The sequence below is a fragment of the Oncorhynchus nerka genome, linkage group LG19 (assembly GCF_034236695.1).
Source record: "Oncorhynchus nerka isolate Pitt River linkage group LG19, Oner_Uvic_2.0, whole genome shotgun sequence".
NCBI lineage: Eukaryota > Metazoa > Chordata > Actinopteri > Salmoniformes > Salmonidae > Oncorhynchus > Oncorhynchus nerka.
This window is the reverse complement of record NC_088414.1, coordinates 47,860,759-47,886,122: the sequence shown is the minus strand read 5'-3', so window position 1 is coordinate 47,886,122 and position 25,364 is coordinate 47,860,759. Positions and strand designations below refer to the sequence as shown.

The following is a 25,364-nucleotide window of genomic DNA, read 5'->3' as shown; positions in this document are numbered from 1 at the left end:
TGTCATGTTATGTCATGTATTCTAGGTGTGTTATTCATATTCTAGGTGTGTTATGTCATGTATTCTAGGTGTGTTATGTCATGTATTCTAGGTGTGTTATGTCATGTTATGTCATGTATTCTAGGTGTGTTATGTCATGTTATGTCATGTATTCTAGGTGTGTTATGTCATGTATTCTAGGTGTGTTATGTCATGTATTCTAGGTGTATTATGTCATGTTATGTCATGTATTCTAGGTGTGTTATGTTATGTATTCTAGGTGTGTTATGTCATAATGTATTCTAGGTGTGTTATGTCATGTATTCTAGGTGTGTTATGTCATGTATTCTAGGTGTGTTATGTCATGTATTCTAGGTGTGTTATGTCATGTATTCTAGGTGTGTTATGTCATGTTATGTCATGTATTCTAGGTGTGTTATGTCATGTTATGTCATGTATTCTAGGTGTGTTATGTCATGTTATGTCATGTATTCTAGGTGTGTAATGTCATGTATTCTAGGTGTGTTATGTCATGTATTCTAGGTGTGTAATGTCATGTATTCTAGGTGTGTTATGTATTCTAGGTGTGTTATGTCATGTTATGTCATAATGTATTCTAGGTGTGTTATGTCATGTTATGTCATACTGTATTCTAGGTGTGTAATGTCATGTATTCTAGGTGTGTTATGTATTCTAGGTGTGTTATGTCATGTTATGTCATGTATTCTGGGTGTGTAATGTCATGTATTCTAGGTGTGTTATGTCATGTATTCTAGGTGTGTTATGTCATGTATTCTAGGTGTGTAATGTCATGTATTCTAGGTGTGTAATGTCATGTATTCTAGGTGTGTAATGTCATGTATTCTAGGTGTGTTATGTCATGTATTCTAGGTGTGTTATGTCATGTATTCTAGGTGTGTAATGTCATGTATTCTAGGTGTGTAATGTCATGTTATGTCATGTATTCTAGGTGTGTTATGTCATGTATTCTAGGTGTGTAATGTCATGTAATGTCATGTATTCTAGGTGTGTAATGTCATGTAATGTCATGTATTCTAGGTGTGTTATGTCATAATGTATTCTAGGTGTGTTATGTCATGTATTCTAGGTGTGTTATGTCATAATGTATTCTAGGTGTGTTATGTCATGTATTCTAGGTGTGTTATGTCATGTATTCTAGGTGTGTTATGTCATGTTATGTCATGTATTCTAGGTGTGTTATGTCATGTTATGTCATGTATTCTAGGTGTGTTATGTCATGTATTCTAGGTGTGTTATGTCATGTATTCTAGGTGTGTTATGTCATGTTATGTCATGTATTCTAGGTGTGTTATGTCATGTTATGTCATGTATTCTAGGTGTGTTATGTCATGTATTCTAGGTGTGTTATGTCATGTTATGTCATGTATTCTAGGTGTGTTATGTCATGTATTCTAGGTGTGTTATGTCATGTATTCTAGGTGTGTTATGTCATGTATTCTAGGTGTGTTATGTCATGTTATGTCATGTATTCTAGGTGTGTTATGTCATGTTATGTCATGTATTCTAGGTGTGTTATGTCATGTATTCTAGGTGTGTTATGTCATGTATTCTAGGTGTGTTATGTCATGTTATGTCATGTATTCTAGGTGTGTTATGTTATGTATTCTAGGTGTGTTATGTCATAATGTATTCTAGGTGTGTTATGTCATGTATTCTAGGTGTGTTATGTCTAGGTGTATTCTGTATTCTAGGTGTGTTATGTCATGTATTCTAGGTGTGTTATGTCATGTTATTCATATTCTAGGTGTGTTATGTCATGTTATGTCATGTATTCTAGGTGTGTAATGTCATGTATTCTAGGTGTGTTATGTCATGTTATGTCATGTATTCTAGGTGTGTTATGTCATGTTATGTCATGTATTCTAGGTGTGTTATGTCATGTTATGTCATGTATTCTAGGTGTGTAATGTCATGTATTCTAGGTGTGTTATGTCATGTATTCTAGGTGTGTAATGTCATGTATTCTAGGTGTGTTATGTATTCTAGGTGTGTTATGTCATGTTATGTCATAATGTATTCTAGGTGTGTTATGTCATGTTATGTCATACTGTATTCTAGGTGTGTAATGTCATGTATTCTAGGTGTGTTATGTATTCTAGGTGTGTTATGTCATGTTATGTCATGTATTCTGGGTGTGTAATGTCATGTATTCTAGGTGTGTTATGTCATGTATTCTAGGTGTGTAATGTCATGTATTCTAGGTGTGTAATGTCATGTATTCTAGGTGTGTAATGTCATGTATTCTAGGTGTGTTATGTCATGTATTCTAGGTGTGTTATGTCATGTATTCTAGGTGTGTTATGTCATGTTATGTCATGTATTCTAGGTGTGTTATGTCATGTATTCTAGGTGTGTTATGTCATGTTATGTCATGTATTCTAGGTGTGTAATGTCATGTATTCTAGGTGTGTTATGTCATACTGTATTCTAGGTGTGTTATGTCATGTATTCTAGGTGTGTAATGTCATGTTATGTCATAATGTATTCTAGGTGTGTTATGTCATGTATTCTAGGTGTGTAATGTCATGTTATGTCATGTATTCTAGGTGTGTAATGTCATGTTATGTCATAATGTATTCTAGGTGTGTTATGTCATGTATTCTAGGTGTGTTATGTCATGTATTCTAGGTGTGTAATGTCATGTATTCTAGGTGTGTAATGTCATGTATTCTAGGTGTGTTATGTCATGTATTCTAGGTGTGTAATGTCATGTATTCTAGGTGTGTAATGTCATGTATTCTAGGTGTGTTATGTCATGTATTCTAGGTGTGTAATGTTATGTATTCTAGGTGTGTTATGTCATAATGTATTCTAGGTGTGTAATGTCATGTATTCTAGGTGTGTTATGTCATGTATTCTAGGTGTGTAATGTCATGTATTCTAGGTGTGTAATGTCATGTATTCTAGGTGTGTTATGTCATGTTATGGCACACTGTATTCTAGGTGTGTAAGGTGGGCTGCAAGGCTCCAGTAGCCATGATCTCTTCATGTGGGATGATCCCAGGGAACCCTTACCCTAAAGGCAAGCCCAGCCAGACCACTGGCACCTTCCCTGTAAGTAATATAACCTACGTGTGTGTGTGTGTGTGTGTGTGTGTGTGTGTGTGTGTGTGCGCATCTATACTGAACAAAAATATGAAAGCAACATGCAAAGTGTTGGTTCCATGTTTCATGGGCTGAAATAAAGGATCCCAGAAATGTTCCATACACACAAAATGCTTTTTTTTCTCTTAAATTTTCTCTTAAAGTTATTTACATCCCTGTTTGTGAGCGTTTCTCCTTTGCCAAGCTGATTAAACAGCATGATCATTACACAGGTGCACCTTGTGCTGGGGACAAAAAAAACAGGCCACTCTAAAATGTGCTGTATTGTCACACAACACAATGCAACAGATGTCTCAAGTTTTGAGGGAGCGTGCAGTTGCCATGCTGACTGCAGGAATGTCCACCAGAGCTGTTGCCAGAGAATTTAATGTTCAATTCTCTACCATAAGCCACCTCCGTTGTTTTAGAGAACTTGGCAGTACGTCAGCATATGTGTGGAACTCCTTCAAGACTGTTGGAAAAGCATTCCTCTTGAAGCTGGTTGAGAGAATGCCAAGAGTGCAAAGCTGTCATCAAGGCAAGCATTTCTTATTGAACTAGTTCTGATTTGCTTCCGTGATTTCATTACTAGTGAATAGGCCTAAACATTACTCGATATCGGAAGGCTGGGACATCCTTGAATGTGCTAATGACTAAATCTAATCAGTTGATGGATCATATCAGCTAAATGATTTGTTTAATAATGTAATTAAATCTAATTAAATAATTTAACTCTTTTTTTTTTTTGGTTACTACATTATTCCATATGTGTTATTGAGATTTTTAATGTTGATGTCTTCACTATTACTCTACAATGTAGATAATGGTCAACATGAAGAAAAGCTCTGGAATGACTAGATAATGGTCAACTTGAAGAAAAGCCCTGGAATGACTAGATAATGGTCAACTTGAAGAAAAGCCCTGGAATGACTAGATAATGGTCAACATGAAGAAAAGCCCTGGAATGACTAGATAATGGTCAACTTGAAGAAAAGCCCTGGAATGACTAGATAATGGTCAACTTGAAGAAAAGCCCTGGAATGACTAGATAATGGTCAACTTGAAGAAAAGCCCTGGAATGACTAGATAATGGTCAACTTGAAGAAAAGCCCTGGAATGACTAGATAATGGTCAACATGAAGAAAAGCCCTGGAATGACTAGATAATGGTCAACTTGAAGAAAAGCCCTGGAATGACTAGATAATGGTCAACATGAAGAAAAGCCCTGGAATGACTAGATAATGGTCAACATAAAGAAAAGCCCTGGAATGACTAGATAATGGTCAACTTGAAGAAAAGCCCTGGAATGACTAGATAATGGTCAACTTGAAGAAAAGCCCTGGAATGACTAGATAATGGTCAACATGAAGAAAAGCCCTGGAATGACTAGATAATGGTCAACATGAAGAAAAGCCCTGGAATGACTAGATAATGGTAAACTTGAAGAAAAGCCCTGGAATTACTAGATAATGGTCAACTTGAAGAAAAGCCCTGGAATGACTAGATAATGGTCAACTTGAAGAAAAGCCCTGGAATGACTAGATAATGGTCAACATGAAGAAAAGCCCTGGAATGACTAGATAATGGTCAACATAAAGAAAAGCCATGGAATGACTAGATAATGGTCAACTTGAAGAAAAGCCCTGGAATGACTAGATAATGGTCAACTTGAAGAAAAGCCCTGGAATGACTAGATAATGGTCAACATGAAGAAAAGCCCTGGAATGACTAGATAATGGTCAACATGAAGAAAAGCCCTGGAATGACTAGATAATGGTCAACTTGAAGAAAAGCCCTGGAATGACTAGATAATGGTCAACATAAAGAAAAGCCCTGGAATGACTAGATAATGGTCAACATAAAGAAAAGCCCTGGAATGACAAGATAATGGTCAACATAAAGAAAAGCCCTGGAATGACTAGATAATGGTCAACATAAAGAAAAGCCCTGGAATGACTAGATAATGGTCAACATGAAGAAAAGCCCTGGAATGACTAGATAATGGTCAACATAAAGAAAAGCCCTGCAATGACTAGATAATGGTCAACATGAAGAAAAGCCCTGGAATGACTAGATAATGGTCAACATGAAGAAAAGCCCTGGAATGACTAGATAATGGTCAACATGAAGAAAAGCCCTGGAATGACTAGATAATGGTCAACATGAAGAAAAGCCCTGGAATGACTAGATAATAGTCAACATAAAGAAAAGCCCTGGAATGACTAGATAATGGTCAACATGAAGAAAATCCCTGGAATGACTAGATAATGGTCAACATAAAGAAAAGCCCTGGAATGACTAGATAATGGTCAACATGAAGAAAAGCCCTGGAATGACTAGATAATGGTCAACAAAGAAAAGCCCTGGAATGACTAGATAATGGTCAACATGAAGAAAAGCCCTGGAATGACTAGATAATAGTCTACATAAAGAAAAGCCCTGGAATGACTAGATAATGGTCAACATGAAGAAAAGCCCTGGAATGACTAGATAATGGTCAACATAAAGAAAAGCCCTGGAATGACTAGATAATGGTCAACATGAAGAAAAGCCCTGGAATGACTAGATAATGGTCAACATGAAGAAAAGCCCTGGAATGACTAGGTGTGTCCAAACTTTCGACTGTATATTTGTAAGAGAAAGGCCATGTTGCAGCAGTGCAACTTGGAAATAGAAATAGCCCAAAAAACCTGCAATCCGCAACCAGTACATTTTCACCCACAACATCGTTTTTTTTCAAAGTAGCCCAATTTGACAGAATCCTATTTTCTACGCTTCAGCTGAGCGGCTTCCACGAGCGCTGCAGATCCTCCAGCTGGAACCTAGGATTCATTGAAAATGAATGGGGCCCCCGCCACACGTTGTCTGTCAGTAAGACCAGCTTGTAAAAAAATAAAAATACTATAGTATCCTTAGTTCAACACTTAGTGTATGGAGCGATTTCAGTACCAACAGGAATTGTATTTGAATTCTTTAATTTTTAATTTCTATTAGTCTTAACCCAGTTAGACACATGTTAATCTAATGACTACCATTGCTGGAGACTTGAAACCAACACATCTAACACAAACTAACACGTCTTCAGGTCTCAGTCAAACCACGCTCTTTTGATGAGTATCCTTGCTGGGTCTTAAAGACTTGGTGTAACAGACGGGCATCTGTGATACTCCTCAGTCTGAAGTGTTACCACTTGCGTAATTAAAGAAGGCCTTTTTTTAATAGCACGATGGGTTGGATTGCTTCAGGAGGGCGGTCACGTGTGTTTGCCGAGTCAGAGGTCCTGAGTTCAAGTCTCGGCTATGAGCTGAATCAGGGGGGTACTCGTTAAGCAAGCAGCGTATCGTCTTTTACCTGAGCTTCCTGAACTTATACCTATAGGCTTTAGATACAGTGAGGAGAACAAGTATTTGATACACTGCCGATTTTGTAGGTTCTCCTACTTACAAAGCATGTAGAGGTCTGTAATTTCGATCATAGGTACACTTCAGCTGTGAGAGACGGAATCTAAAACAAAAATCCCAAAATTACATTGTATGATTTTTAAGTAATTCATTTGCATTTCCCCACTGTAAGTGGGCTAACACAGTCTTGTAACATGCAGGACACCTGGTTCGAACCCAGTCAGTCACAAGAGCAAGATTAAATAAGGAGTGGATTGCCTATCCTTTGACAGGGCTATTCAGCTATTTTCTTATGGGGGTCAAATTGGTTACCACAGAGACCGTTTGATTCTATGTGTTCTCCTCCTCTACCATTCCTGGCTGGCAAAGTACCAGGATGTTGTCTCTGGTTACCACAGAGACCGTTTGATTCTATGTGTTCTCCTCCTCTACCATTCCTGGCTGGCAAAGTACCAGGATGTTGTCTCTGGTTACCACAGAGACCGTTTGATTCTATGTGTTCTCCTCCTCTACCATTCCTGGCTGGCAAAGTACCAGGATGTTGTCTCTGGTTACCACAGAGACCGTTTGATTCTATGTGTTCTCCTCCTCTACCATTCCTGGCTGGCAAAGTACCAGGATGTTGTCTCTGGTTACCACAGAGACCGTTTGATTCTATGTGTTCTCCTCCTCTACCATTCCTGGCTGGCAAAGTACCAGGATGTTGTCTCTGGTTACCACAGAGACCGTTTGATTCTATGTGTTCTCCTCCTCTACCATTCCTGGCTGGCAAAGTACCAGGATGTTGTCTCTGGTTACCACAGAGACCGTTTGATTCTATGTGTTCTCCTCCTCTACCATTCCTGGCTGGCAAAGTACCAGGATGTTGTCTCTGGTTACCACAGAGACCGTTTGATTCTATGTGTTCTCCTCCTCTACCATTCCTGGCTGGCAAAGTACCAGGATGTTGTCTCTGGTTACCACAGAGACCGTTTGATTCTATGTGTTCTCCTCTATAGTTTGTAAACTTGATACACAGACAATGAATGCAATATTTAACATATTGACTATATACATATTGAATTTGAATATCAGATTAAATTGAAATTGTATTTTTAAACTGAATTTAATATTCATTCAATTCAGTTTCAAATCAGGAAATAAAAGTTCAATTTGTGTAATTAAACATTCACAAATGTTAAATTCAAATTCAATATCCTAATACAAATTCAAATGTATAAAATTCAAATACAATTTCTGTTGGCACTGACATCACTCCATAGTAGTGACCTCGTCAAGACCCCATTGGTTTCAAAAGTGGGATAACGTCATTGAAAGTTTGCCGTAGCTGAGTCTGAGGCACCGTTCGGTTTCCATAATAAAAGAGGAAGTTGTGGATCCCTACTTGATGCTCGAGGACATTTTTTTTTTTAATGGTACTTTTCAGATGTATTTTATTTTCTGAGAAATGTGAGGAGTGGCATCCGTTGAAAAGTCAATCAACTTTGTATGGCCTAATTTTAACATTTTATAAATGTCAGTACGGTATCGTCATGGAGATGACACAACAACCATTTTGTTTTCTATTTCTCCTGTCAGGGAACTCCTGCAAAGAAGGAGGGAGAGGAGACCCCTGCCAACACCGAGGGGAAAGGCATCGCAGCCCGCATCATTGGACCATTCAAACCAGTAAGGACCAGGCTGTACTGTCATTCTCAACCACTAGGTGGAGCTCTTTATTTCAAAACAAGTCTGGTACGAGTCCAAAATGGCACCCTAATTCCCTTGCACTACTTTTGACCCGGGCTCACTATCTAGGGAATATGGTACCATTTGGGAAGACACATGAATGATCACCTTTCACAAGATCTATTTATACAATTTTTGTAAAAAAATATATTAAAAAATATTAAAAAATATTTTAAAAGGACAAAAGTTTAATCGAACCACTGTGAGACTTAGTTTTCGTCTTCAGGAAGTCAGATTCATTATTTTGATTGGTCAGTGAGTCAGATTCATTATTTTGATTGGTCAGTGAGTCAGATTCATTATGTTTGTTTTTCTTCCTCTCTCCTCCAGTCTCCGTCGTCCTACAACCCTCAGCGGCCAGTACCCTACCCCATTCCCCCCTGCAGACCTCACGCCACCATCGCACCGAGTAAGACCACCTGAATACTAAACACCTACCATAACACAGACCACCTGAATACTAAACACAGACCACCTGAATACTAAACACAGACCACCTGAATACTAAACACAGACCACCTGAATACTAAACACAGACCACCTGAATACTAAACACAGACCACCTGAATACTAAACACAGACCACCTGAATACTAAACACAGACCACCTGAATACTAAACACAGACCACCTGAATACTAAACACAGACCACCTGAATACTAAACACAGACCACCTGAATACTAAACACAGACCACCTGAATACTAAACACAGACCACCTGAATACTAAACACAGACCACCTACATTGACCGTGTGCAGTAGACCACCTACATTGACCGTGTGCAGTAGACCACCTACATTGACCGTGTGCAGTAGACCACCTACATTGACCGTGTGCAGTAGACCACCTACATTGACCGTGTGCAGTAGACCACCTACATTGACCGTGTGCAGTAGACCACCTACATTGACCGTGTGCAGTAGACCACCTACATTGACCGTGTGCAGTAGACCACCTACATTGACCGTGTGCAGTAGACCACCTACATTGACCGTGTGCAGTAGACCACCTACATTGACCGTGTGCAGTAGACCACCTACATTGACCGTGTGCAGTAGACCACCTACATTGACCGTGTGCAGTAGACCACCTACATTGACCGTGTGCAGTAGACCACCTACATTGACCGTGTGCAGTAGACCACCTACATTGACCGTGTGCAGTAGACCACCTACATTGACCGTGTGCAGTAGACCACCTACATTGACCGTGTGCAGTAGACCACCTACATTGACCGTGTGCAGTAGACCACCTACATTGACCGTGTGCAGTAGACCACCTACATTGACCGTGTGCAGTAGACCACCTACATTGACCGTGTGCAGTAGACCACCTACATTGACCGTGTGCAGTAGACCACCTACATTGACCGTGTGCAGTAGACCACCTACATTGACCGTGTGCAGTAGACCACCTACGTTGACCGTGTGCAGTAGACCACCTACGTTGACCGTGTGCAGTAGACCACCTACGTTGACCGTGTGCAGTAGACCACCTACGTTGACCGTGTGCAGTAGACCACCTCGTTGACCGTGTGCAGTAGACCACCTACGTTGACCGTGTGCAGTAGACCACCTACGTTGACCGTGTGCAGTAGACCACCTACGTTGACCGTGTGCAGTAGACCACCTACGTTGACCGTGTGCAGTAGACCACCTACGTTGACCGTGTGCAGTAGACCACCTACGTTGACCGTGTGCAGTAGACCACCTACATTGACCGTGTGCAGTAGACCACCTACATTGACCGTGTGCAGTAGACCACCTACATTGACCGTGTGCAGTAGACCACCTACATTGACCGTGTGCAGTAGACCACCTACATTGACCGTGTGCAGTAGACCACCTCTGCTGGGTGTTGACCAACAATAAAAAAAAAAAATTGTCGGGAAAAGAACAGAAAATGTGGTGAGAGGTGATTGGACGACCACTCGCTGACAACGTTCCTATTGGTCTGTTCTTGCCCTTTTAAACGTAGACCTCCTCACCTCAGTGCCTCTTCTGTGACAGATAACAAGAGAGATCAGGAAAGGGAAGAGAGAGTGGTAGCGTTTTTAATTCTGTTCCTCTCACTATGCTCTGAGTTCAGACTGCAGACTTGGCATGGTTCAGTAGGGTGTGTGTGTGTGTGTGTGTAGCAGTGTTAATGTGTTACCATGCGTCTCAGGTAGGTACAACAACGCAGGGCTGGTATCAGTGGGCGGGGTCATAACGGCCAGCGTTCTCCCCCCACCCTACAGCGCCAGCACCAAGCCCACAGGTACGACCAGGGGACTTGGGGGTGTGTGAGACAGAGAGAAAGTCTTGTCTGTCTGTGAGAATGAGCATCTCTCTTAGCTTGCTGCCTAACCTCCTGGCTTACCTGCCCTTCTCAGAGGAAGCTAGCTATCCTTGGATCTGTCTATATCCCAATCATCTCTATGGCTACCAGCTTCACCGCCACTAAACTGTGCAAGGTAGAGTGACAAATAACCAGCTGACACAGTGTCTTAGACCTCACCTCTCTGTTTCCTGTCCTAATAGAAGGTTATTGGTTAACCAGCTGACACAGTGTCTTAGACCTCACCTCTCTGTTTCCTGTTCTAATAGAAGGTGATTGGTTAACCAGCTGACACAGTGTCTTAGACCTCACCTCTCTGTTTCCTGTTTCCTGTCCTAATAGAAGGTTATTGGTTAACCAGCTGACACAGTGTCTTAGACCTCACCTCTCTGTTTCCTGTCCTAATAGAAGGTGATTGGTTAACCAGCTGACACAGTGTCTTAGACCTCACCTCTCTGTTTCCTGTTCTAATAGAAGGTTATTGGTTAACCAGCTGACACAGTGTCTTAGACCTCACCTCTCTGTTTCCTGTCCTAATAGAAGGTTATTGGTTAACCAGCTGACACAGTGTCTTAGACCTCACCTCTCTGTTTCCTGTTCTAATAGAAGGTTATTGGTTAACCAGCTGACACAGTGTCTTAGACCTCACCTCTCTGTTTCCTGTTTCCTGTCCTAATAGAAGGTTATTGGTTAACCAGCTGACACAGTGTCTTAGACCTCACCTCTCTGTTTCCTGTCCTAATAGAAGGTTATTGGTTAACCAGCTGACACAGTGTCTTAGACCTCACCTCTCTGTTTCCTGTTTCCTGTTATAATAGAAGGTTATTGGTTAACCAGCTGACACAGTGTCTTAGACCTCACCTCTCTGTTTCCTGTTCTAATAGGTTATTGGTTAACCAGCTGACACAGTGTCTTAGACCTCACCTCTCTGTTTCCTGTTTCCTGTTCTAATAGAAGGTTATTGGTTAACCAGCTGACACAGTGTCTTAGACCTCACCTCTCTGTTTCCTGTCCTAATAGAAGGTTATTGGTTAACCAGCTGACACAGTGTCTTAGACCTCACCTCTCTGTTTCCTGTTTCCTGTTCTAATAGAAGGTTATTGGTCAACCAGCTGACACAGTGTCTTAGACCTCACCTCTCTGTTTCCTGTTCTAATAGAAGGTTATTGGTTAACCAGCTGACACAGTGTCTTAGACCTCACCTCTCTGTTTCCTGTTCTAATAGAAGGTTATTGGTCAACCAGCTGACACAGTGTCTTAGACCTCACCTCTCTGTTTCCTGTCCTAATAGAAGGTGATTGGTTAACCAGCTGACACAGTGTCTTAGACCTCACCTCTCTGTTTCCTGTTTCCTGTTCTAATAGAAGGTTATTGGTTAACCAGCTGACACAGTGTCTTAGACCAGTTTCTGTCCTAATAGAAGGTTATTGGTCAACCAGCTGACACAGTGTCTTAGACCTCACCTCTGTTTCCTGTCCTAATAGAAGGTTATTGGTTAACCAGCTGACACAGTGTCTTAGACCTCACCTCTCTGTTTCCTGTCCTAATAGAAGGTTATTGGTCAACCAGCTGACACAGTGTCTTAGACCTCACCTCTCTGTTTCCTGTTCTAATAGAAGGTTATTGGTCAACCAGCTGACACAGTGTCTTAGACCTCACCTCTCTGTTTCCTGTCCTAATAGAAGGTTATTGGTCAACCAGCTGACACAGTGTCTTAGACCTCACCTCTCTGTTTCCTGTTCTAATAGAAGGTTATTGGTTAACCAGCTGTGTCTAATACCTCTCTGTTTCCTGTCCTAATAGAAGTTATTGGTTAACCAGCTGACACAGTGTCTTAGACCTCACCTCTCTGTTTCCTGTTCTAATAGAAGGTTATTGGTTAACCAGCTGACACAGTGTCTTAGACCTCACCTCTCTGTTTCCTGTTCTAATAGAAGGTTATTGGTCAACCAGCTGACACAGTGTCTTAGACCTCACCTCTCTGTTTCCTGTTCTAATAGAAGGTTATTGGTTAACCAGCTGACACAGTGTCTTAGACCTCACCTCTCTGTTTCCTGTTCTAATAGAAGGTGATTGGTTAACCAGCTGACACAGTGTCTTAGACCTCACCTCTCTGTTTCCTGTTTCCTGTTCTAATAGAAGGTTATTGGTTAACCAGCTGACACAGTGTCTTAGACCTCACCTCTCTGTTTCCTGTCCTAATAGAAGGTGATTGGTTAACCAGCTGACACAGTGTCTTAGACCTCACCTCTCTGTTTCCTGTCCTAATAGAAGGTTATTGGTTAACCAGCTGACACAGTGTCTTAGACCTCACCTCTCTGTTTCCTGTTCTAATAGAAGGTTATTGGTTAACCAGCTGACACAGTGTCTTAGACCTCACCTCTCTGTTTCCTGTTTCCTGTTCTAATAGAAGGTTATCTTAACCAGCTGACACAGTGTCTTAGACCTCACCTCTCTGTTTCCTGTCCTAATAGAAGGTGATTGGTTAACCAGCTGACACAGTGTCTTAGACCTCACCTCTCTGTTTACTGTTCTAATAGAAGGTTATTGGTTAACCAGCTGACACAGTGTCTTAGACCTCACCTCTCTGTTTCCTGTTTCCTGTCCTAATAGAAGGTTATTGGTTAACCAGCTGACACAGTGTCTTAGACCTCACCTCTCTGTTTCCTGTTCTAATAGAAGGTTATTGGTTAACCAGCTGACACAGTGTCTTAGACCTCACCTCTCTGTTTCCTGTTCTAATAGAAGGTTATTGGTTAACCAGCTGACACAGTGTCTTAGACCTCACCTCTCTGTTTCCTGTTCTTATAGACATAATAGAAGGTTTATCCAGAGTTAAAATTGGTGCTTTCAGACTGTGGACACAGTTATTGTGACACAGTGTCTTAGACCTCACCTCTCTGTTTCCTGTTTCCTGTCCTAATAGAAGGTTATTGGTTAACCAGCTGACACAGTGTCTTAGACCTCACCTCTCTGTTTCCTGTCCTAATAGAAGGTTATTGGTTAACCAGCTGACACAGTGTCTTAGACCTCACCTCTCTGTTTCCTGTTCTAATAGAAGGTTATTGGTCAACCAGCTGACACAGTGTCTTAGACCTCACCTCTCTGTTTCCTGTCCTAATAGAAGGTGATTGGTTAACCAGCTGACACAGTGTCTTAGACCTCACCTCTCTGTTTCCTGTTTCCTGTTCTAATAGAAGGTTATTGGTTAACCAGCTGACACAGTGTCTTAGACCTCACCTCTGTTTCCTGTCCTAATAGAAGGTTATTGGTCAACCAGCTGACACAGTGTCTTAGACCTCACCTCTCTGTTTCCTGTCCTAATAGAAGGTTATTGGTTAACCAGCTGACACAGTGTCTTAGACCTCACCTCTCTGTTTCCTGTCCTAATAGAAGGTTATTGGTCAACCAGCTGACACAGTGTCTTAGACCTCACCTCTCTGTTTCCTGTTCTAATAGAAGGTTATTGGTCAACCAGCTGACACAGTGTCTTAGACCTCACCTCTCTGTTTCCTGTCCTAATAGAAGGTTATTGGTCAACCAGCTGACACAGTGTCTTAGACCTCACCTCTCTGTTTCCTGTTCTAATAGAAGGTTATTGGTTAACCAGCTGACACAGTGTCTTAGACCTCACCTCTCTGTTTCCTGTCCTAATAGAAGGTTATTGGTCAACCAGCTGACACAGTGTCTTAGACCTCACCTCTCTGTTTCCTGTTCTAATAGAAGGTTATTGGTTAACCAGCTGACACAGTGTCTTAGACCTCACCTCTCTGTTTCCTGTTCTAATAGAAGGTTATTGGTCAACCAGCTGACACAGTGTCTTAGACCTCACCTCTCTGTTTCCTGTTCTAATAGAAGGTTATTGGTTAACCAGCTGACACAGTGTCTTAGACCTCACCTCTCTGTTTCCTGTTCTAATAGAAGGTGATTGGTTAACCAGCTGACACAGTGTCTTAGACCTCACCTCTCTGTTTCCTGTTTCCTGTTCTAATAGAAGGTTATTGGTTAACCAGCTGACACAGTGTCTTAGACCTCACCTCTCTGTTTCCTGTCCTAATAGAAGGTGATTGGTTAACCAGCTGACAGTGTCTTAGACCTCACCTCTCTGTTTCCTGTCCTAATAGAAGGTTATTGGTTAACCAGCTGACACAGTGTCTTAGACCTCACCTCTCTGTTTCCTGTTCTAATAGAAGGTTATTGGTTAACCAGCTGACACAGTGTCTTAGACCTCACCTCTCTGTTTCCTGTTTCCTGTTCTAATAGAAGGTTATTGGTTAACCAGCTGACACAGTGTCTTAGACCTCACCTCTCTGTTTCCTGTCCTAATAGAAGGTGATTGGTTAACCAGCTGACACAGTGTCTTAGACCTCACCTCTCTGTTTACTGTTCTAATAGAAGGTTATTGGTTAACCAGCTGACACAGTGTCTTAGACCTCACCTCTCTGTTTCCTGTTTCCTGTCCTAATAGAAGGTTATTGGTTAACCAGCTGACACAGTGTCTTAGACCTCACCTCTCTGTTTCCTGTTCTAATAGAAGGTTATTGGTTAACCAGCTGACACAGTGTCTTAGACCTCACCTCTCTGTTTCCTGTTCTAATAGAAGGTTATTGGTTAACCAGCTGACACAGTGTCTTAGACCTCACCTCTCTGTTTCCTGTTCTAATAGACATTTACATTTAAGTTATTTAGCAGACGCTCTTATCCAGAGCGACTTACAAATTGGTGCTTTCACCTTATGACATCCAGTGGAGCAGCCACTAGGTTATTGGTTAACCAGCTGACACAGTGTCTTAGACCTCACCTCTCTGTTTCCTGTTTCCTGTCCTAATAGAAGGTTATTGGTTAACCAGCTGACACAGTGTCTTAGACCTCACCTCTCTGTTTCCTGTCCTAATAGAAGGTTATTGGTTAACCAGCTGACACAGTGTCTTAGACCTCACCTCTCTGTTTCCTGTTTCCTGTTCTAATAGAAGGTTATTGGTTAACCAGCTGACACAATGTCTTAGACCTCACCTCTCTGTTTCCTGTTTCCTGTTCTAATAGAAGGTTATTGGTTAACCAGCTGACACAGTGTCTTAGACCTCACCTCTCTGTTTCCTGTCCTAATAGAAGGTGATTGGTTAACCAGCTGACACAGTGTCTTAAATCAAATCAAATCAAATTTTATTTGTCACATACACATGGTTAGCAGATGTTAATGCGAGTGTAGCGAAATGCTTGTGCTTCTAGTTCCGACAATGCAGTGATAACCAACAAGTAATCTAACTAACAATTCTAAAACTACTGTCTTATACACAGTGTAAGGGGATAAAGAATATGTACATAAGGATATATGAGTGAGTGATGGTACAGAGCAGCATACAGTAGATGGTATCGAGTACAGTATATACATATGAGATGAGTATGTAGACAAAGTAAACAAAGTGGCATAGTTAAAGTGGCTAGTGATACATGTATTACATAAGGATGCAGTCGATGATGTAGAGTACAGTATATACGTATGCATATGAGATGAATAATGTAGGGTAAGTAACATTATATAAGGTAGCATTGTTTAAAGTGGCTAGTGATATATTTACATCATTTCCCATCAATTCCCATTATTAAAGTGGCTGGAGTTGGGTCAGTGTCAATGACAGTGTGTTGGCAGCAGCCACTCAATGGTGGCTGTTTAACAGTCTGATAGCCTTGAGATAGAAGCTGTTTTTCAGTCTCTCAGTCCCAGCTTTGATGCACCTGTACTGACCTCGCCTTCTGGATGATAGCGGGGTGAACAGGCAGTGGTTCGGGTGGTTGATGTCCTTGATGATCTTTATGGCCTTCCTGTAACATCGGGTGGTGTAGGTGTCCTGGAGGGCAGGTAGTTTGCCCCCGGTGATGCGTTGTGCAGACCTCACTACCCTCTGGAGAGCCTTACGGTTGAGGGCGGAGCAGTTGCCGTACCAGGCGGTGATACAGCCCGCCAGGATGCTCTCGATTGTGCATCTGTAGAAGTTCGTGAGTGCTTTTGGTGACAAGCCGAATTTCTTCAGCCTCCTGAGGTTGAAGAGGCGCTGCTGCGCCTTCTTCACGACGCTGTCAGTGTGAGTGGACCAATTCAGTTTGTCTGTGATGTGTATGCCGAGGAACTTAAAACTTGCTACCCTCTCCACTACTGTTCCCTCTGCTGTTTCCTGAAGTCCACAATCATCTCCTTAGTTTTGTTGACGTTGAGTGTGAGGTTATTTTCCTGACACCACACTCCGAGGGCCCTCACCTCCTCCCTGTAGGCCGTCTCGTCGTTGTTGGTAATCAAGCCTACCACTGTTGTGTCGTCCGCAAACTTGATGATTGAGTTGGAGGCGTGCGTGGCCACGCAGTCGTGGGTGAACAGGGAGTACAGGAGAGGGCTCAGAACGCACCCTTGTGGGGCCCCCGTGTTGAGGATCAGCGGGGAGGAGATGTTGTTGCCTACCCTCACCACCTGGGGGTGGCCCGTCAGGAAGTCCAGTACCCAGTTGCACAGGGCGGGGTCGAGACCCAGGGTCTCGAGCTTGATGACGAGCTTGGAGGGTACTATGGTGTTGAATGCCGAGCTGTAGTCGATGAACAGCATTCTCACATAGGTATTCCTCTTGTCCAGGTGGGTTAGGGCAGTGTGCAGTGTGGTTGAGATTGCATCGTCTGTGGACCTATTTGGGCGGTAAGCAAATTGGAGTGGGTCTAGGGTGTCAGGTAGGGTGGAGGTGATATGGTCCTTGACTAGTCTCTCAAAGCACTTCATGATGACGGAAGTGAGTGCTACGGGGCGGTAGTCGTTTAGCTCAGTTACCTTAGCTTTCTTGGGAACAGGAACAATGGTGGCCCTCTTGAAGCATGTGGGAACAGCAGACTGGTATAGGGATTGATTGAATATGTCCGTAAACACACCGGCCAGCTGGTCTGCGCATGCTCTGAGGGCGCGGCTGGGGATGCCGTCTGGGCCTGCAGCCTTGCGAGGGTTAACACGTTTAAATGCACCAATTTGTAAGTCGCTCTGGACCTCACCTCTCTGTTTCCTGTTCTAATAGAAGGTTATTGGTTAACCAGCTGACACAGTGTCTTAGACCTCACCTCTCTGTTTCCTGTTTCCTGTCCTAATAGAAGGTTATTGGTTAACCAGCTGACACAGTGTCTTAGACCTCACCTCTCTGTTTCCTGTTCTAATAGAAGGTTATTGGTTAACCAGCTGACACAGTGTCTTAGACCTCACCTCTCTGTTTCCTGTTCTAATAGACATTTACATTTACATTTAAGTTATTTAGCAGACGCTCTTATCCAGAGCGACTTACAAATTGGTGCTTTCACCTTATGACATCCAGTGGAGCAGCCACTAGGTTATTGGTTAACCAGCTGACACAGTGTCTTAGACCTCACCTCTCTGTTTCCTGTTTCCTGTCCTAATAGAAGGTTATTGGTTAACCAGCTGACACAGTGTCTTAGACCTCACCTCTCTGTTTCCTGTTTCCTGTCCTAATAGAAGGTTATTGGTTAACCAGCTGACACAGTGTCTTAGACCTCACCTCTCTGTTTCCTGTTCTAATAGAAGGTGATTGGTTAACCAGCTGACAGTGTCTTAGACCTCACCTCTCTGTTTCCTGTCCTAATAGAAGGTGATTGGTTAACCAGCTGACAGTGTCTTAGACCTCACCTCTCTGTTTCCTGTTCTAATAGGTTATTGGTTAACCAGCTGACACAGTGTCTTAGACCTCACCTCTCTGTTTCCTGTTTCCTGTTCTAATAGAAGGTTATTGGTTAACCAGCTGACACAGTGTCTTAGACCTCACCTCTCTGTTTCCTGTCCTAATAGAAGGTGATTGGTTAACCAGCTGACACAGTGTCTTAGACCTCACCTCTCTGTTTCCTGTCCTAATAGAAGGTTATTGGTTAACCAGCTGACACAGTGTCTTAGACCTCACCTCTCTGTTTCCTGTTTCCTGTTCTAATAGAAGGTTATTGGTTAACCAGCTGACACAGTGTCTTAGACCTCACCTCTCTGTTTCCTGTTTCCTGTTCTAATAGAAGGTTATTGGTTAACCAGCTGACACAGTGTCTTAGACCTCACCTCTCTGTTTCCTGTCCTAATAGAAGGTGATTGGTTAACCAGCTGACACAGTGTCTTAGACCTCACCTCTCTGTTTCCTGTTCTAATAGAAGGTTATTGGTTAACCAGCTGACACAGTGTCTTAGACCTCACCTCTCTGTTTCCTGTTTCCTGTCCTAATAGAAGGTTATTGGTTAACCAGCTGACACAGTGTCTTAGACCTCACCTCTCTGTTTCCTGTTCTAATAGAAGGTTATTGGTTAACCAGCTGACACAGTGTCTTAGACCTCACCTCTCTGTTTCCTGTTCTAATAGACATTTACATTTAAGTTATTTAGCAGACGCTCTTATCCAGAGCGACTTACAAATTGGTGCTTTCACCTTATGACATCCAGTGGAGCAGCCACTAGGTTATTGGTTAACCAGCTGACACAGTGTCTTAGACCTCACCTCTCTGTTTCCTGTTTCCTGTCCTAATAGAAGGTTATTGGTTAACCAGCTGACACAGTGTCTTAGACCTCACCTCTCTGTTTCCTGTTCTAATAGAAGGTGATTGGTTAACCAGCTGACAGTGTCTTAGACCTCACCTCTCTGTTTCCTGTTCTAATAGAAGGTTATTGGTCAACCAGCTGACACAGTGTCTTAGACCTCACCTCTCTGTTTCCTGTTTCCTGTTCTAATAGAAGGTTATTGGTCAACCAGCTGACACAGTGTCTTAGACCTCACCTCTCTGTTTCCTGTTTCCTGTTATAATAGAAGGTTATTGGTTAACCAGCTGACACAGTGTCTTAGACCTCACCTCTCTGTTTCCTGTTCTAATAGAAGGTTATTGGTCAACCAGCTGACACAGTGTCTTAGACCTCACCTCTCTGTTTCCTGTTTCCTGTTCTAATAGAAGGTTATTGGTTAACCAGCTGACACAGTGTCTTAGACCTCACCTCTCTGTTTCCTGTTCTAATAGAAGGTTATTGGTTAACCAGCTGACACAGTGTCTTAGACCTCACCTCTCTGTTTCCTGTTCTAATAGAAGGTTATTGGTTAACCAGCTGACACAGTGTCTTAGACCTCACCTCTCTGTTTCCTGTCCTAATAGAAGGTTATTGGTCAACCAGCTGACACAGTGTCTTAGACCTCACCTCTCTGTTTCCTGTCCTAATAGAAGGTTATTGGTTAACCAGATCAGAGTATCTCTATCTCTAATCATTCAGAGTATCTCTACCGCTCCTGCTGTCTCTAGAGAGTTGAAAACAGCTGGTCTGGGACAGGTAGCACGTCCGGTGAACAGGTCAGGATTCCATAGCCGCAGGCAGAACAGTTGAAACTGGAGCAGCAGCTCGGCCAGGTGGACTGGGGATATCAAGGAGTCATCATGCCAGGTAGTCCTGAGGCATGGTCCTCGGGCTCAGGTCCTCCGAGAGAGAGAGAAAGAAAGAGAGAATTAGAGAGAGCATACTTAAATTCACACAGGACACCGGATAAGACAGGAGAAGTACTCCAGATATAACAAACTGACCCTAGCCCCCCGACACAAACTACTGCAGCATAAATACTGGAGGCTGAGACAGGAAGGGTCAGGAGACACTGTGGCCCCATCCGATGATACCCCCAGACAGGGCCAAACAGGAAGGATATAACCCCACTCACTTTGCCAAAGCACAACCCCCACACCACTAGAGGGATCTCTTCAACCACCAACTTACCATCCTGAGACAAGGCCGAGTCTCAATTCATTTTTTTTGTTGGTCTGGATTCTGTGATTCAGTCCTCGTTCTCCACAAGGTGTATTTTATAGGGCCCTATAAAGGTCCCAAATGTCTCCCTATTCCCTATATAGTGAATTACTTCTGACTAGGGTCTCACGTCACTGTCCCCTGTGGTTCTGGCTTGCTGGCTGAAGGGGGTGTTGCTAGGCTACGGTTGCTAGCATTCTGACTTGCTGGCTGAAGGGGGGTTGCTAGGCTACGGTTGCTAGCGTTCTGGCTTGCTGGCTGAAGGGGGGTTGCTAGGCTACGGTTGCTAGCGTTCTGGCTTGCTGGCTGAAGGGGGGTTGATAGCCTATGGTTGCTAGCGTTCTGGCTTGCTGGCTGAAGGGGGGTTGCTAGGCTACGGTTGCTAGCTTTCTGACTTGCTGGCTGAAGGGGGGTTGCTAGGCTACGGTTGCTAGCGTTCTGGCTTGCTGGCTGAAGGGGGGTTGCTAGGCTACGGTTGCTAGCGTTCTGGCTGCTTGCTGCTTGCTCACACTCTCTCTCACTTTTAATGCACAAGAAATATAGTTAAAAGAAAATGGAACATGATAGCCTACTGTTAGGAGTTGTCTTCTAGCCTGGTCCCAGATCTGTTTGTGTTGTCTTGCCGACTCCAATTGCTGTCATTGTCAAACACATCTGGGACCAGGCTAGTTGTCTTGTTGCCTGAAATCCATACCACGGAGTGGAATGTTGGCACAAAAACAAATATCTGGTACCAGGCTAACTGTGTTATTAATCTTGATGTCTTACTCTGTCTCCAGGCTACGCCAGACCTGCCAATCAACAACAGCACCCTGTCACAGGTGTCAACTCCACAGCCCTCCCATCTCCCCTCGGCTCCCCCACAGTCCCTCCCGTGCCCTCCCCCTCTCACCCCACTCCCACCACCCCCATCACCCCTGTGTTCCCTGGTAAGGTCCCCTCCCAGAACCCTCTAGCCCCCTCTCCCTCCCCCGCCCCTCTCCCTCCGTCATCAAAGGGGGTCCCCTCCCATCCGGTTCCCCCATCTGCCCCCACCACCCCTCCGTCATTAAGGCCCACACCCCCTCAGCTACCCCTGTGGCACCCCGGTCCCCACCACCCAGGGGCGTTCTCCCCCTCTCCCTTCCATGCTGGTGCCTCTCGGTCAGACACCCCTACCCCAAGGACCCCCTCCCTGACCCCCTCCCTCAGGGTACCTCCATGGGCCTTCCGCAGTACAACCCCCAGACAGGCCCTGCCTTCCCTGGCCTGCCCGCATACCAGACCACCCCGTCTGGGTCGGTGATCCGCAGCTATCCTCCCTCCTCCTCCTCGGCCCCCAGCCCCAAGCCCTCCCCAGCCCTGTCCGGCCAGGCCCAAGCATCCTTCTACAGCGAGCAGCACCGCGGCCCACTGGCTAGAACAGGAGGGGGGACAGGCAGTGGCAGTAACAGCCCAGTCCCTTCTGCCTTTAAAGGCCCTTCACGTGCGGGGACTCCCTCCCTCAGCTCTCTGGTGATGCCTGGTGGATCAGCAGCCTTAGCCCGCTCCCTGGGTCTGTCCCACCCCTCTTCTTCTCCCCAGGGCTCCCTACCCAGCCCTGCTGCTATGGCCAGCCTCCAGGCCCTCTCCTCCAGCCCGGCTCCCCCTCACTACCCCGGCCTCTCCCCCTTCCCCTCCTCCCTGTCCTCCTCTTCACCCTTCCCTCCATCCTCCTCCCTGTCCTCCATGACCCCCACCTCCCACCCCCAGACCTCCATGGCCTATCCAGGCCTGTCTCACAGCGTAGCCACAAGCGGAGCCTCTCCCTTTGGGATGGGTCTGACCACCACCCCATCTATTTTCCCGGGGCTGGTTCCAGGGCCCAGTCCAGGGGGGTTCTCGGGATTTGGAGGTTCAGGAGGACCTGGGGCGGGGAGCCCCGTCCTGTCTTCCTTCATGGGTGCCGGGGTGTCCGTAGCAACCGTAGCCCCTCTCCATTCGGCGGCCGTGGCAACAGGAGTTCCGTCCTCCTCTCCCGTTCTACCTGGCTTTGCCTCTGCCTTCAGCTCCAACTTCCAGCCTGGGTGAGTGAGTGAGTGAGTGAGTGAGTGAGTGAGAGAGTGAGAGAGTGAGAGAGTGAGAGAGAATCATGCAGTATGTATGTGTGCCTGTCTGCCAGTTTGTACGTACATCAGCATTGTGACGATTAAAAAATGCGATTACATTTTCTAGATGAATACAGTTGGAGAATGTGAAAAATGAAAATGTCCCTTGCTGCTATAGATAAAACCCTCATCTCAGAACTCTGGTCCAAGTGATTGAAACTCGTCCAACATCTCATTCCAAAATCATGGGCATTAATATGGAGTTGGTCCCCCCCTTCACTGCTATAACAGCCTCCACTCTTCTGGGAAGGCTTTCCACTAGATGTTGGAACATTGCTGCTATAACAGCCTCCACTCTTCTGGGAAGGCTTTCCACTAGATGTTGGAACATTGCTGCTATAACAGCCTCCACTCTCCTGGGAAGGCTTTCCACTAGATGTTGGAACATTGCTGCTATAACAGCCTCCACTCTTCTGGGAAGGCTTTCCACTAGATGTTGGAACATTGCTGCTATAACAGCCTCCACTCTCCTGGGAAGGCTTTCCACTAGATGTTGGAACATTGCTGCTATAACAGCATCGTCTCTTCTGGGAGGCTTTCCACTAGATGTTGGAACATTGCTGCTATAACAGCATTGTCTCTTCTGGGAGGCTTTCCACTAGATGTTGGAACATTGCTGCTATAATGGCCTCCTCTCTTCTGGGAAGGTTTTCCACTAGATGTTGGAACATTGCTGCTGGGACTTGCTTCCATTCAGCCACATGAGCATTAGTGAGGTCGGGCATGGATGTTGGGCGATTAGTCCTCACTCACAGTCGGCGTTCCAATTCATCCCAAAGGTGTTCGATTGGGTTGAGGTCAGGGCTCTGTGCAGGCCAGTCAAGTTCTTCCACGCCGATCTCGACAAACCATTTCGGTATGGACCTCGTTTTGTGAACGGGGGCATTGTCATGCTGAAACAGGAAAGGACCTTCCCCAAACTGTTGCCACAAAGTTGGAAGCACAGAATCATCTAGAATGTCATTGTATGCTGTAGGGTTAAGATTTCCCTTCACTGGAACTAAGGGACCCGAACAATGAAAAACAGCCCTAGACCATTATTCCTCCTCCACCAAACTTTACAGTTGGCACTATGTATTGGGGCAGGTAGCGTTCTCCTGGCATCCACCAAACTTTACAGTTGGCACTATGCATTGGGGCAGGTAGCGTTCTCCTGGCATCCACCAAACTTTACAGTTGGCACTATGCATTGGGGCAGGTAGCGTTCTCCTGGCATCCACCAAACTTTACAGTTGGCACTATGTATTGGAGCAGGTAGCGTTCTCCTGGCATCCACCAAACTTTACAGTTGGCACTATGTATTGGAGCAGGTAGCGTTCTCCTGGCATCCACCAAACTTTACAGTTGGCACTATGTATTGGAGCAGGTAGCGTTCTCCTGGCATCCACCAAACTTTACAGTTGGCACTATGTATTGGAGCAGGTAGCGTTCTCCTGGCTTCTGCCAAACCCAGACCATTATTCCTCCTCCACCAAACTTTACAGTTGGCACTATGTATTGGAGCAGGTAGCGTTCTCCTGGCATCTGCCAAACCCAGATTCATCTGTCAGACTGTCAGGCGGTGAAGCGTGGTTCATCACTCACTTTGTGTGCGGCTGCTCGGCCATGGAAACTCATTTCATGAAGCTCCCTACAAACAGTTATTGTGTGGATGGGTCAGCCTGTAATACTGTATCAGTAGATGGGTCAGTCTATAGTACTGTATCAGTAGATGGGTCAGTCTATAGTACTGTATCAGTAGATGGGTCCGTCTATAGTACTGTCTCAGTAGATGGGTCAGTCTGTAGTACTGTATCAGTAGATGGGTCAGTCTGTAGTACTGTCTCAGTAGATGGGTCAGTCTATAGTACTGTCTCAGTAGATGGGTCAGTCTGTAGTACTGTATCAGTAGATGGGTCAGTATGTAGTACTGTATCAGTAGATGGGTCAGTCTGTAGTACTGTATCAGTAGATGGGTCAGTCTGTAGTACTGTCTCAGTAGATGGGTCAGTCTATAGTACTGTATCAGTAGATGGGTCAGTCTATAGTACTGTCTCAGTAGATGGGTCAGTCTGTAGTACTGTATCAGTAGATGGGTCAGTCTGTAGTACTGTATCAGTAGATGGGTCAGTCTGTAGTACTGTATCAGTAGATGGGTCAGTCTATAGTACTGTCTCAGTAGATGGGTCAGTCTATAGTACTGTCTCAGTAGATGGGTCAGTCTATAGTACTGTCTCAGTAGATGGGTCAGTCTGTAGTACTGTATCAGTAGATGGGTCAGTCTGTAGTACTGTATCAGTAGATGGGTCAGTCTGTAGTACTGTATCAGTAGATGGGTCAGTTTGTAGTACTGTCTCAGTAGATGGGTCAGTCTGTAGTACTGTATCAGTAGATGGGTCAGTCTATAGAACTGTCTCAGTAGGTGGGTCAGTCTAGAGAACTCTATCAGAGGCACAATTATTCCGACTATATACCATACATGGAATTTGTCACAACTGGCACCCTATTGGCTATATAGGGCACTACTATACCCATGTGACCTGGTCATAAGTAGTACACTCTAAAGGGTACCATTTGGGCCTCACACAGAGTGGCTGATATACAGGGTTACAAGTCCTATCTACTACTTGTTACAGGTAGATTTTCCATAAGGTCTTTTATCACGTCATTAGTATAACAGTGGCCGAAGTCCTCGGTTTTATAACAGCATTTAGTAAGCAGTCATGGTTTATGATGCTAGTCTATCTCCTGGTTCTGTAGTGAGAGCTTGATGTAAAACGACACCCATTGGACAGGATGCTAGTCCATCTCCTGGTTCTGTAGTGAGAGCTTAAAACGACAGCCATTGGACAGGATGCTAGTCTATCTCCTGGTTCTGTAGTGAGAGCTTGATGTAAAACGACACCCATTGGAC

General features: G+C 44.2%; 1 protein-coding gene across 1 annotated transcript in view; it reads left to right on the top strand.

Moving 5' to 3' along the window:
* proser1 (proline and serine rich 1) overlaps positions 1–25,364 on the top strand; it is a 66,178-nt gene that overhangs the window by 26,531 nt on the left and 14,283 nt on the right. Inside the window, 6 exon segments of the mRNA XM_065004996.1 lie at positions 2,965–3,075; positions 8,085–8,174; positions 8,565–8,643; positions 10,401–10,493; positions 21,125–21,316; positions 21,319–22,390. Coding sequence (XP_064861068.1) covers positions 2,965–3,075; positions 8,085–8,174; positions 8,565–8,643; positions 10,401–10,493; positions 21,125–21,316; positions 21,319–22,390 — 1,637 coding nt within the window.